General features: G+C 37.7%; 1 protein-coding gene across 2 annotated transcripts in view; it reads right to left on the bottom strand.

The window, feature by feature from the left end:
* Positions 1–950: 950 nt before the first annotated feature.
* Positions 951–14,042, bottom strand: part of LOC117412393 (phosphorylase b kinase regulatory subunit alpha, skeletal muscle isoform-like) — a 29,013-nt gene continuing 15,921 nt past the window's right edge. The window contains exons 16-32 of one of the 2 annotated variants that reach the window (XM_034020776.3): positions 13,298–13,442; positions 12,764–12,842; positions 12,060–12,229; positions 10,555–10,725; positions 10,309–10,406; positions 9,851–9,996; positions 9,292–9,448; positions 8,821–8,900; positions 8,652–8,730; positions 8,221–8,350; positions 7,781–7,882; positions 6,941–7,053; positions 5,138–5,188; positions 4,552–4,710; positions 4,236–4,289; positions 2,872–3,072; positions 951–2,282 (exon numbers count right to left, since the gene is read on the bottom strand). In XM_034020776.3, the coding sequence (XP_033876667.3) occupies positions 2,109–2,282; positions 2,872–3,072; positions 4,236–4,289; positions 4,552–4,710; positions 5,138–5,188; positions 6,941–7,053; positions 7,781–7,882; positions 8,221–8,350; positions 8,652–8,730; positions 8,821–8,900; positions 9,292–9,448; positions 9,851–9,996; positions 10,309–10,406; positions 10,555–10,725; positions 12,060–12,229; positions 12,764–12,842; positions 13,298–13,442 (2,109 nt within the window). In that variant the 3' untranslated portion in view covers positions 951–2,108. The remainder of the gene's footprint in view (positions 2,283–2,871; positions 3,073–4,235; positions 4,290–4,551; positions 4,711–5,137; positions 5,189–6,940; positions 7,054–7,780; positions 7,883–8,220; positions 8,351–8,651; positions 8,731–8,820; positions 8,901–9,291; positions 9,449–9,850; positions 9,997–10,308; positions 10,407–10,554; positions 10,726–12,059; positions 12,230–12,763; positions 12,843–13,297; positions 13,443–14,042) is intronic. The other variant, XM_058989110.1, reaches the window with a different exon arrangement.

Below are 14,042 nucleotides of genomic sequence, written 5' to 3'. Positions count from 1 at the left end.
ATTCTTACTTTACAGCATTTTTTTACACCTGCCTAAAACTTTTGCACAGTACTGTATATATGTATGTATGTATGTGTATATATATATATATATATATATATATATATATATATATATATATATATATATATATATATATATATATATATATACAATGATGCGTTATACTGCCCATAATCATTGTCATAAATAACGGAAAATTGTCTTTATTGCAACTTGTATCTACACTTTTTAAATGTACTATTCATGTATAATTGGATGTTTATTTCTTTCAGCCATTGTACACGGTAAACATGTGCTTAAATTATTATAATAATTAAAGTGTTCACTAGTCCTCTTCTCACTGTAATGAATATATTTGTGTTCTTCCTGGTACCTTTTTACTTCCTGTATCCCCATTGGCTACTAGAGGCCCTTTAGCCAAACCATGAAAATGTACCTTTACCACAGGCAGTGACAAGGTACGAGGAACATTCTCATGCTGGTATATCTATGGTCTGGCCAAGAGCTTCTCTCTGGTAGACCATGTGAGTAAGTTATCACAATGAGTTTTAACAACGTACCTGAGATCAGCATATGCTTCCTAATACTGCACAGAAAATCTGCATATTAAAGGATAAAAGATAGGACACTTTTATTAGATCGATATCGGATTGGGTCAGGTTGCTACAGCATTCGTTTGGCCATTCAGAGTAATCAAAAGAACCAGGGAATAATAGGACGCCAAAACCAATCAGGTAGACAGGTCCTTATAAAATTGCCAGGGAGTGTATCTCCAGTGTATCTACATCTTTATTTTATTACAGCTGCATCTAGGGGTTATCTAGATGTAAAAAAAATGTAAGAGGATGGCATATGTAAGTACTAATGGGCACCTCCTCTTTATCCCCATATACTATTTGTACACAGATTACTTGGGTATGTATAATTCCAAATAAAGACACGACAACTAACTCTTTCGTTTTAATGGTTTAAAAAGACTTTCACAAGATTTTTTTTTTTTTAAAGTTGTTAAAAATGTAAGAGGTAAACCAAAACATTTTGTTTGTACAGCACTGCAAGTCTCTAAGTAACACAACAGAAGCTCCTCAATAAAAAAAGGATCAGGCACTTTCCCATATTGATCCATTTGTTATAGCAGAGGCACATTAACTAGTAAAACAATTTAAAATCTTAAAAACATAACACACAATACACTCTGAGAACTATTGTTGTACATATTAAATTATAGCTGCTGAGTGAGATGCATTTGAAGGTACTATTGTAGCTCTATAACCCTGGAACTTGCAGCCTCACTGTATTTCAGGAAAGCTTACAAACTCAGCCCCCACTTTGCAGCTACACCAGTGTGATGCCTTCAAAGATGTCTGTATTTCATAACTGAAACAGGCAGATACAGGAGTCTTGGAGTGTTACAGAACACCCTGCAACGTTTTACAAGAAACATGCCATTACGTTTGCGTTGTCTGTATCACAGCAATGTATTTTTCAAAGTAATAGTCTGATATTTTCTATTTCCACACCATGGGTCATTAATCAACTGGGGAATACATTTCTCAGCATTATGATTAAAATATATTTATGTGATACAGACAACATAGGATCCCGCTAATGTTAAGTAATGTGTTTCTTGTATCACTTAATTGTAACAAAAAAACAAAACAAAAACAACTAATGGAAGTCTTGTCCTAACCATGTCCATCTAAAAGTCAGTGCAAATGGTAATCAAAGAAGTCAAGTTTAGTTTTATCATGGGCTGATCTATATTTTACTGATTTTGTGTATCTCTACCTTCTCTAGAAAATATCTAATTGAACTGCATCTCAGGATAACTGTATTCACATCGAAAGCCTTTCACATCATTCCTTTTCATGGAAATACAAGCAACTGTTCATTCAGATCTAATGTGACAGTCTGATAACTGTCTAAATACCACTACAATAAAACATTCAATGTCTTTCAGGATCATGCAGCTCATGTTGCAGAAAACGCACAGTGAAAAAACACAAAGATAAAAGTTCCTGTTTTATTTAAATGAAAGAAAGTGCAAACTTGAGCCTGTCTTTCTTTTATAAACCCTCAGATGCCAGTGGTTTGGTTCTCATGTTTCATTGCATTGCACAGCCACTGCTGGGTAGGAAGTCCTGCACATAAATTGCAACTGCTTTAGTGAGGTATGTCATGGTACCAAAGCGCCCGCTGGGAGCACTGTCGTATAGCAGAATACAGATTCCAGTGGCTGGATCTTTCTTCAAGATATCGTCACCTGCACCAAGAGCTTTCTGTTGAACAGAAACCAACAAGTCAGCAGTTATGTGGGGCAGTTTTTCTTGTAGGCACTATTGAAAACATTTAATAATGTATTTCATTTTTTCAGAATTCAAGTTACTTACACAAGTCAAACATCTCAAAATTAATCTACTTTTTTTTTTTTTTTTGAAATGCAAGCATATCATTTATTTGCATAACATTTCACTGCCATGCAAGTTATTTCACTATACACGTCTCAAATGTGCTACATGTTGTAGCAAACATGCATTTTTTAATTTTAAAACATATCTGGTACTACACTAGGTTAAAGAAATCTGTGTTTGCAAGACATATATCCACAATACTATACTTTTCCCACTTATCATTCATTGCTTTTGTTTGTTTTCACCCTTAAAACTTTTTTAAAAATATGAAATGTTATCTCCTGAAAACCATGACAAGATGCTTCTACTTAGTTCTTCAAAAGGTCTGTGTAAAAGTCCTTTCACACCATGCGCGTCACATCAAAGCGTCAGCGTCCACCGTAACATTCATTTTGTAGAATACATTTGTTGGAATACATAACAAGAAAAGTACAGAGAGAGAGAGAGAGATAATGACCTGCTCTTCATAGAATAAGTCATTGGCAAGGTGTAAGATCCTCTCCACATGGATAATCCCCCCAATGCTTTGGATCTCAATGTCTGCCAGCATGGTGAGCACCAGAATGACCTCCACCAGAAGCTGCCGATACTCTGGCTGTGGCACTCTGTTCAGGACTGACTCCACGTGAACCGAAAACTTGATTTCTCCAGGTGTCATCTAAAAAGGAAGGGGAAAAAAGGTCACTTTTCTGGCTAATAGAAGCCAACCGATGTTTTATGTGCAGTTCTCAATTCATCCGCAAACTGTCCCAAGCAAAGAAACAGAAACAAAAACATAACCATTAAAGAACAGGAGATTTTACAAAAGAACAAACATAAAACATTTAAAGAAAACATTAAAGTCAATATAAAAGAGGGACACAGAATAAATTCCTCCTATGGGCCTGTAAGAGGCGACTCGTTACACGTGATGAAATGATGACTTGGATAACATGGACAGGAGACTAGAAGGTTGGGATTGACACGCGCAGGTTTCAATTTACATATAGTACAGATAGGAACCCCACCAGACGCTACCAGCAATGGTAGCTCACAGGTGACATATGGCTTAGCGTACAAAAGGCAAAATAAACACTGCACAAAAGCTATCAAAAGGTGCCGTGAAGATGGCTCGCGCTACTCCGCTAAAAAAATGGAGGTCCTGCTTCCACACCTATCTGCTATACTGGGTGGGATCTACTATCCCGAAACTAACTCCCTGTTGCTCGGGCAGTTCACCCAACTCCAACCATGGACACACACACAGTCGTCGGCAAGTTGCAGCTTCCTTCTCCCGGAACAAAACCCCTGTCCACTTCCCGACCTCGGAATATGCACACGATCGCCGTTAGAGGTGGTCACTTCACTTCCTGAACCCAGTCGTTCAGAAGCACAGATGGACCGATGCTTCAGCAGCAGCAGTCTGACCTCTATGGCTTACAGCAGCCTTGATCTGTATAATTGGGACCCTTTCATTCCTGGCGCTCTGCTGCACAACGCCCACCTGCTGATTAGGAGCTTGCAGCTGGTAAACACACACACACGAGCAGCAGGTTCCCCATTAATACCAATCTTGTTCTTATTTATACACAATCACAACACTCTTATTTACAATCATCAATGACAGATGCCCCTTCCTGATGTGCAGGTTGGAAATTAACAAGAGATTGAGAGTGCTGAGGGTATGGAATGGGCTACCTAGTCCTCTTGTTTGCAAATGCTCTTATGTTTTCAATTTGCCTGTACGGACCTGGAGTGATTGAAAACATGGAGGTGGATTGATACCAAATTCAAACAGATGCAGGTGAGTGTCATTGCCACTCAAAATGCTTTTTGTCCTACCTCTCGAGTTGTTGATGACGGGAGAACAAACCCTTCAATGGAGAGTCCGTGGCACTGTAGGAACAGAAAAAGGGTAAAGTTAATGTACAGTTACTCTTTCTCAAATAATATTTTTTTTGCTCAAGAAAATCTTATTTTTATACATGCAAACAACATCTTCATGTGAAAACAGGAGTAGTATTGAGGCTGGGGTTGTTTTCAGATGAATTGCTATGAGTAAAAAAAATATTTTGTTGAAACCTTTCATGATGTTTCCCTTTAACAAACAACAATATGTAGATCAATAAAATCCAAGCAGGACACCCAACCATCTCACCTTCTGTAGGATTTTCCACACTTTCTGATAGAAGCCCACTGGCACTCTGTTTAGGGCCCCATCCAGCCTCCTCCTGCGTAGCCACTGCCCCTGGCGGCTATCGGTGGCTGCTGAAGCTGGGAAGGGGAGCCCATCCATACTGGGAGAAGAACTGAATTTCTACAGACACAAAACAATAAGAGAGCTTTTAGTACAGAAAAGTACATTTAGATCAACAGCAAGACCAGGCAATTGACATGTACATGCTATTTCTAGTGATCTGTATCGTCCATATACATTTATATACAGAAAAAAAGTTGTTTATGGTTGCGAGTTGCGTTGTGAGTTGCGTTGGCTAGCTTGTCAGCTCTTTGGAGTCAGGGAGGTTGTAGAGTAAACGCTGAGCCAGTGCTGTCAACAGCCGTCATCGTTGAGATTAGAAAAGTTTTTTGTGGCGTTGCTATTCAACGTTCTGTGCACCCTTATATAGTACTAGGAATGTGATTTGTGAACAAAAAAAGCATTCCCCTGTCATCATTTGCTTTACCAATGGAAATGATGTAAACACAAACTAAAATCAACAAAAACCTTTTAAAAAGACACTTACCATTGATGAAGACTCACTGATATCAACGTCTGTGACTTGTAAGTTAGAGGACTGCAAGGTAAAACAGGAAAAACAATTAGGGAATGTACACAGCACATGGTAACCCTTGAAATGCTTTGTTAGTTGGCAAAGCTGTTTAACATTCAAATAGCACAGAACAGCCTTTGATTTGAAAATGATCAAACATCTTTAAAAGTCACTTTGTTTCTCAAAATGTTAAATTGAGAGCGTTGCTATGTTAGAAAATACAAATTGTTACCGTTTGCTTGCTATGAGCTGCTAAAGCTGTACGGTCATGATCAGGGTATTCCCATGCCTCTCTGGTCATACGTACCTTGAATTATTTTATTATTAATTAGTCATTAGCAGACGCTTTTATCCATGTAAAATGGAGATACTGGGTTGGTGTACAGTTACTGTGTTGTTCTACTCTCATAGTAACTAACTTGGTAGCGCAGCTCTGCAGTAGGATTAATTAAATAGAGAATTGGTGAACTCACTTCTGGTGTGAACAGTGAGAACAGCAAGTCTAGCCCAAGGAAACTCTTGCTGCCATATTAAAGCCTACTGTACTATAGCTACAGTGATTATAAAAATAATTATTAATTACAACAGCAGCGCTTTAATGTATTAAACAGCTAGACAGAAAACCTGCAGAGAATTAGAAACTGATTGAAGTTATTGCTCAGTTATAAACCACAGGCTGATTTAACCATTTATTAGCCTGATGAACAGAGTACCGGGGTGCATGCAAACGCCAGAGATGATGCGTAACAATTAAAAGATGGGAAATTAACCCCTATCCCAACAGCTCATGTGTGCCAATCACCTTAAGGTCACTTGGCAATGACAATCTACGCATTTCCATCTGGAATCAAAACACAGTATGAATCACAAACTGAACTCAGGAAAATATAAATGCGAGAAACTTCATTTACATATTTTATATACATACAATAGACCTCAAAAATAAAAGGGTAATGGTTAACAGAAGCTCTTTTGGATGAAGGTTTCACACCACCATGCTTTACTCATCTTTTACAAAACCTGTTAAACGTACAACAGGTTGCAGTGGATTTAATACACAATAACTTTCAATCTGTAAGAGTCATTTTGATGAGTTACACATTCTAGATATGTAAAATGTCTCCTACACTAATAAGATTACTACACCCTCTCCCCACTTAGTGAGGCACAGGGTTTAATGCAGCAAAGAATACATTCAAATGTATTGCATTAAGTACCCAATTCACTGCACAAGTAAAAGATTTGAATTAAGTTTCAATTAAGTACCCGTTTCTGCTCAACATATACACAGTATTTTACTCCAAAAAACAGAGTGATTTTATCACAGTATTTTGGGCACAGCTGAAAAAAATTAATAAACCAAAAACCAGAATCCCTATTCATAATCATGAACAAAAAATATAATACAACTAGTGAAAATAGTAAAGTAAAGGGCACACATAATGAGGCTGCAAATCTCTTTTCCTCTTAATCTCTTTGCCCAGACGTATTGGTCAGTTTCATTTCCAGCCAGTGGCACCAGTGTGATTTAGTTCTGGTGGTCACAGATTATTGAGTGAATTTCCACCAATTCTCACCCATTTCCACACCAACAATAAATTGGACAAGAGACAACACGTTTGTACAACATGACTTCTGCATTTCACCTCAGAGATCACTAGATTTCAGCTTCCCTTCACTGATTCTGTGTTCTGTGTGGAGGAAACGTGCTGTATAATTTAAACTTCTATTACATTCTGACAGGGTAATAAATAGAAAATAACCAAGGTAAGCTACCTGCTTCATATCCAGCTTGAGTTTACTGATTCCTGCTCTCTCACTCTTGGTTGCTCCCACATTGCCCACCTCGTGGATTGATATGACAGGGCTGATTGCAGAAACAGAACGCACTGAAAGACACACAACACAAGCATGATAACTACTAAGAGAATTTCTTTAATCATTTTTCCTGAATCCACAACTATAAATTCCACAAAATAGCATCGCTTAAAAGGGTTGCAGCTTTGCAGCCAGTGACCCTGAAAGACATTTCGGAGGTGAAATGACGCCGGTAGTGAAGCAGTAACAGACTACCGGAAAGTAAACTTAGCGCTCTCTTTGACTTGGTGTAGTACTTTAATAAAGGCAGCCCTTTATATCATGGGGCAGGTTATAAAGCAGTATGGTCATGGCTCCCATTTGCACCACATTGTAACACCATTACTGTAGTATTTGTGTTCTCTTTACATGGTAGAACACAAACTGCTTATCTGTGGATCCTGACTTTTTAAAATGGAAATACATGTTTGCTATAACCTGTGCCTTTCAATACTGCACATTTGAGACCTATATAGTGAATAAGAGTATTATTTCAATCGCTATAACCACTTAACTACAAGGTTTTTGTCACTACAAATGTGCTCCAAGGTGAACCTCTCTCCTCTGTATTTTTCATTTGATTTAGTAATGTTAACAAGCAAGTTACTAAACAAACCCTAGGGTAAAACATGCAGTCCCAAGCAGGAACCCTAAAATGGCACATGATATGACAGCTGTATAATGTCAGGGGTTAAAGTGAAGGGAAGCATTACATATAATAAAACACTTAATAATAAAAACAGATATTACAGTACTTACTGCTTCTTTCAACCCCAAACTCCTTTCCACTCAGGATATGATGCAGAAGATTCTTCAGATCTGATGGACTTAAACTCATTAAACTCTCCGTGGCCTCCTCGCCTGAAAGAGGTGAAAAAGACTTCAAAACAGCCCTGGCAAACTCAGCATTTAAAGTTTAAACATACAGATGGAAAAAAAAAAAAAAAAAAAAAAAAAAAACTACCAACATGCCTATTGCAAAGGAGTAGGAGTGTCAGTACGGTCTTTGAATTACAAAATGTTATGCATGTTACTTGAAACTTGGTTTGGAAACCAGACTGCGTTCTATGGGAAAAACATGTTTGAGTTAAGATTTGAAGAAGTCCTTCCTGAATATCACAGATGATATTCAAACTGCATTATAGACAGGCTGACGAACATCTAGGGATGTAGTTCCCATTAGGATTCTCACTATTTACCTGAACAGTTGAGGGACTGGGCAAGCTCTGTTGTCATCACCTGAATGATTAAACCAATCCTCAGACGGAACATTTCAGTAAAAAGTGATGGCTGGGTCCTAATGTACATTGCCAGGTACACCATAATTTCCTGTTAATAAAACCAGCATCGTTAAAACACCTTTGAAACAAACACTCAAGTTAATTTCTTGGAACTTAAACATCAATGAAGTTAATCAAAGCAAATAAATATTGCTCCACAGCCACTTTAGTTTAGCAAGCATGTGTCTTTTGAGTATGTTAGCAGAAATGCTCATTTTGACTTGAAAGGCTGTAATCTGTTTGTGCATTTCAAGTGCAAAGTAGCTATGCTAGTACTTTGTCATGTACACGTACACAACTCAAAAAATAATGTATAAATGGGTAAGGTGGTTCTACCGAACACTGCTGACCTGGGTAAGAACTGCTATGTTGATATTCTGCTCACTGGCATCATCAATCAGTTTTGTCAACTCATCTAGAGGCAAAGGTCTGTTGAGAGATTTATACAGATCAGTTTACTTTGCTTTAATGCTAGTAAACGTTTCCTGTTAAGCATGTTCAAAGAGAGTAACTACTCACGCTACAATAGTCTTCTCACGAGGTTCTGGAGGCAGACCCACTGTTAAGTGCTTCTGGTGTGACAACAGATCTGAGCAGGCCTAACAAAACACAAAACAACTTGCACTGTTACAACAGGAATAATTGCTTAAAGCGATACACAAATAAACACTGGGGCACATTTCTTTAGGCCAAATATACATTTTCCTATCCCCCCCAACTGTTAATGTTACAGAAATAAACAAGTAACTCTAAAGGTTATGTAAATTACTCAAAATGTACATTTAAATGATATGCCCAAGGTGTTTGTTACGGATTTTTAGATTTTTAACATTAAATAGTGTTTTCACATATAATGGTTGAAACTGCACTTTGGAATTCCCTCTACTAAAAAGACCATAAGGAGAAACAAGAGTGCCAACATTTTCGTAAAAAAAGAAACGGCTGCTAACTGCTCAGTGTGACCGAGAAAGAATCCTTGAATGACGTCACCTCGTCTAGTGCCTCCACTTTTTTCTTTAACATGCCAGAGATCATGCGGATGAGCCCCCACTGACGCATGGCACCCGCCTTGTTGTAGAGCTTAGTCAGGAGATCCTTCACTGTGGTGCCGGGCTCGCCATAGTACTCTGTGTCCCAGTCCGCACCCCTGCATGAAGGAAACAGCAAACAGCAGGTTTATGGCTGAAATTTAGATATTTATTTTTTAGAAACAATTATATTTATTTATTTATATATATATATATATATATATATATATATATATATATATATATATATATATATATATATATATATATATATATATATATATATATATTATATATTAGACACACACACACACACACATTTATATACGGTACAAAATATCATATCCGATCCTGTAAGCTACAATACCATTTATTAATTGATGGATCTCTGGCATGTGAAATTTACACATGCTGCTACCAACTGAACGGTACAGATGGAAACTGATCAGTGCACATTTTATCAATAGGATTTACACCAACAAGAAAATAATGCTATGCCTCTTGCAAAATAAAAGCCTCACTTCAAGTTGAAGAGAATGTAGAGAATGTCAGCCTGATCCTGCAAACAAGGGCATTCCTTCAGCTGGTCAATCAGAGCCTTGAAGTCAGTTTTACCGGATGAATCTTTGGGCAGATTCATTTCAGAAGTTATAACCATCCGAGGAATCTGTGAAAAACGTCCTTCTGTGAAAAACTTGCACATGGCATTCTTGTAATACTTCAATTCCCTAGGTTTCAGTTTTGATAACAGTATGGATAAATATTAAAGAAAAATTGAAACACCTGGAATCGATTCTTACAACAAATGCTCACAGGGTTCATCAAATCGAACAAGCATCCAATAGCAAATCCTACATTATGTGAAATAATGTCTTGTAACAAAGGTTATTACAAAAGCTCATTACATACAGGCAAGCACTTGAAGAAAGCAAAGCATGCCCAGAGTAACAGATGGGTTTGTAAACATGAAGTAAAATACCTTAATATCCTGAGCTGGCTGAGGCTGAGTTGAGTCCAGAAGGTTGAACGAGGGCTGAGGGACACGGTACAGCTTGCTGGGAAGGTACATGCTCACATCTGGAGGAGAACTATGTTTTAACACTTAAAAAACCCTGCATTTTCAGAAACACATGCAGTCTTTAAATCTTTTACATATTTTATAGGAGCATTCATATTGCATCTCGATTTAATGAAAGTATTTGATTTCAAGAAAAATGGAACTCACTCTGTATGTCCAGTTCTTTTGCCTTGTTAATCAGAGACACCATTTCACAGGTCTGGTGCGCAACCGCACGGAAACGACTCACTCCTCCTTTCTTGGGACCCTGCGACGGCGTGGGAGCTGGACTTTTCAACAGCTGGTCTAAATACTTGGCAAGATCATCAATGGTGTCCACTGGAGAAAACACCCAGTGAATATCACAAAAAAAAGTTTATATTAGAAATGCAAGAATATAATGCACTTGTATTTCTCTATTATGTATTAGGTTTCTTTTGGTATTTCTAACTTTGGTGTTTTTAAGTAACAGTTATGGAGCTCATATCTATGGAATCACCAAATCCACAAGGAATGCTGCATGGGCTTTTACATTCCCATGGGGAGTCTGTGGAGAGGTTACCTCACCGCACTTCAGCGACCCCTACTGGTCAGACACTCAAGTACAACAGGAGACATCCTTGGCTGGGTTCTTGCTTCCATGGCTTGGTCACCTGTTGATCTTCAGTCCTCCTGATCAGTAAGTGAGTTACAAGGGTGGGTTGAAATTTGAATTCAAAATTTCATATTGGGTATAAAAGACAGATCGGAAATAAATCAAAAGAAAAAACAAAATGATGAGAAAATGATCTATTACACATTCGAAGCTTCAAACATACAAGCTACTGTATAGCAAGTAAGCAGGCACTCAATAGCTTCATTAAATCAAGCCCAGTTCATTCGCAGATACTAGATTGCATGAAGTAGCACATTTACAGGCATGCTATTAATAAATTATCCAGCTTCATCAGCCAAGTATGTTTCTTTTAATTGCAGAAATGATGAAGAATGCTTTCCACACAACCAAACCACAAACCTCTTTACTTCCTGCAATGATGGCGAGGATGCCGGAGTAAGCAGGTGTTATTTTTTTTATAACTAATGAAAAGAGTTAGGAATAGGTTAGCAACTGGTAATGCACCAGTCAAAAACTAGACAGAATGATATGTCTAATACAATAAACGTGATGAACATTAACCAGTTTTTATAGCTAGAACCACTAATATATAGACTATACTTTTTTTCCATCAGTACATTTTACACACTATTTTTATTTAATTGCCTATTTAGCTAACCACTCAAGATCAAAAGGGATATGGGATTTTGAAGGCTTATACTGTAGACTTCTACATGGGTCCAGTAAAAGGTAGCAAAACCAATTTTTGTTACAGAAATGCTTCTATTACCCTCCTGGGGTACAACATCTCCAATGGAGAGCCTGCTGGGTATTATAGATCAGTGTGAGAGCCGAACACAAGGGCCCTTTGAACCCTGGATTTGAACCCTGGATCTCCTGGGTTAAAACTTGACTGAACAGAAAACCAATTACGTGCTTCCAAAATAGGTTACATACGTTATTTAAATTTGTTTTGAAAATTGTTACTGACTTTGACGTGAGATTGTTATTTTAGAATGAGACATAACCAAAGCCGAAAAAGTAATGTTGTTGAAATGTATCCGAATCACATCCTTACCATGATCTGCAAAGTGAAAGGCATGCAGAGACTCCACCGCGTCTAAAACATCATCATCATCATCATCATAGTCCTGATGAAGCATCTTACCGTCAGGTTTGGGGTCCATGAAACTAAGATGTGCGCAGCAGGAAGTTGTCATGAACTCTGACAACTTGCCTGTCTGAACCCTGCCAGGAAAACAGAGAAGGACATTGCCACTCGGTTCGGCACTATTACCTTAAATTATTTTACCTAAAATAATACATCAAGTACCATAAAACAAAGAGTCACTGAAATCCATTAGACAGGCTTTTTGCTGTGTAAAATGTAACCTTTTATTTTTAAAGCACTACCAATGAATGGAATTTATATTAATGTGAATGTACTTTATTTGATTTACACATGAGTATGCTTAACTCTATGCTTTCTTAATTTAACAAAATAACCGCTTTGTATACTGTGTTGAAAATAACAGGTTAGTACAGCTCATCATCTAAAGAATCACAGGACTAACTTAATACCTTGTTTTACAGTCCTCTAAGGGGCAGATAACGGATACATTGTGTTCATTGCAATTGAGAACCTACCTGCAGACTATCTGGAGGAGTACGATTTGTTGCAATTGAAACTATGCTGCAGACTATCATTAGTACAGTCCTCCATACTAACCACAGGATCAACTGACCAATTCTGACAGTGACAATGTCTGTTTTTTTTCATACCTAGCTCCACCAAAATATCCATCTTGTAGTTTCCGTAGTGTTGCTAAGATAACTGGATCCAAATCTAACCGATCTTCAGCTGCAGGACAAAGAACACAACATTAGAAAACATATTAGTAGGATCAACAGTAAGTATGAGGCCCAATCTTGTTTGATCAAACCCCCAAAAAATCTTGAACTTGACAGCTCCCATGTGGTCTGCTGCACTATGCTTGATTAATCGCAATGGGAAAATTATAATAAATGGCAGAAAATCACACCAGGGTAACTGTTTGAAAATGCTATAGAAATAAAAAGGATATACATTTCAGGAAATTAGATTTTCATGAGTGAAACTTTGCAGGACCAAAAGCAGCGATCTAATGCCAGTATTTAATATTTTCAGTAAATCTCAGGACACTTTTTGGAGTAATAAAAACCACACATCTGCCTGAAACCAATGCACTGAATTGTGTCCAAGGCTAATTTTCTATATGAAGTGGTTTAATCGAGGGACAGATATCGTTCCATCTGGGTTGATAAGGCTACACTTACTCAGCATGGTTTGTGAGATGGGGAAGGTAACTGTGGGTCGACCGGTCATTCTCCAGCGGCAGCAGAGGTAGGAGAGGTCAGTGCGGAGCATCTCTACAATCATCCGGCTATCCAGGGCCAAATAGAACTGCTGCTGATCTATAAACTACACAGCCCACACCAGTCACAAATAGTGCTTTGAAATGCAATACAAGAAAATGCCCATGGTGGCACTGTAAAAGCCTGAAAACCAGACACGGACCCCTTGTAGTGCGGAGGTGGCAACTTTGTAAAACGATCCCTCTGGACCCAGACAATCATAGAATACAGACTTTACCAAGTATAAAGAATGTCCATGAACTCATTCAAACAATCTCATTTACAAGCATGTTACAGGCATAAAGAACTGATCTATGTAACAGCGCACTGGTGCCATCTGTTGGTAAACAAAGGCACTGTAAGAAAGCAAAGATACTTGTTCTTTAAAATGTGTCTTAAATAATATTAATTTCTTACCAGGACTGTATCTCTTATAGAACATATTCATAAAAGTTAAACCTGCCATTTAATTTAGAAGGAGTGCATTCTGAGAATAAAACAGATCTTTCAGGGTTGACAAAGCTGAATAAAACTAATACAGAGTCTTATACTTAATTTATTAATTTGAACTATATATATACAGACGTGCTCAAATTTGTTGGTACCCTTACAGCTCATTGAAATAATGCTTCATTCCTCCTGAAAAGTGATGAAATTAAAAGCTATT

The sequence above is a fragment of the Acipenser ruthenus genome, chromosome 16 (genome assembly GCF_902713425.1).
Source record: "Acipenser ruthenus chromosome 16, fAciRut3.2 maternal haplotype, whole genome shotgun sequence".
Lineage (NCBI taxonomy): Eukaryota > Metazoa > Chordata > Actinopteri > Acipenseriformes > Acipenseridae > Acipenser > Acipenser ruthenus.
This window is presented reverse-complemented; position numbering and strand designations above follow the sequence as displayed.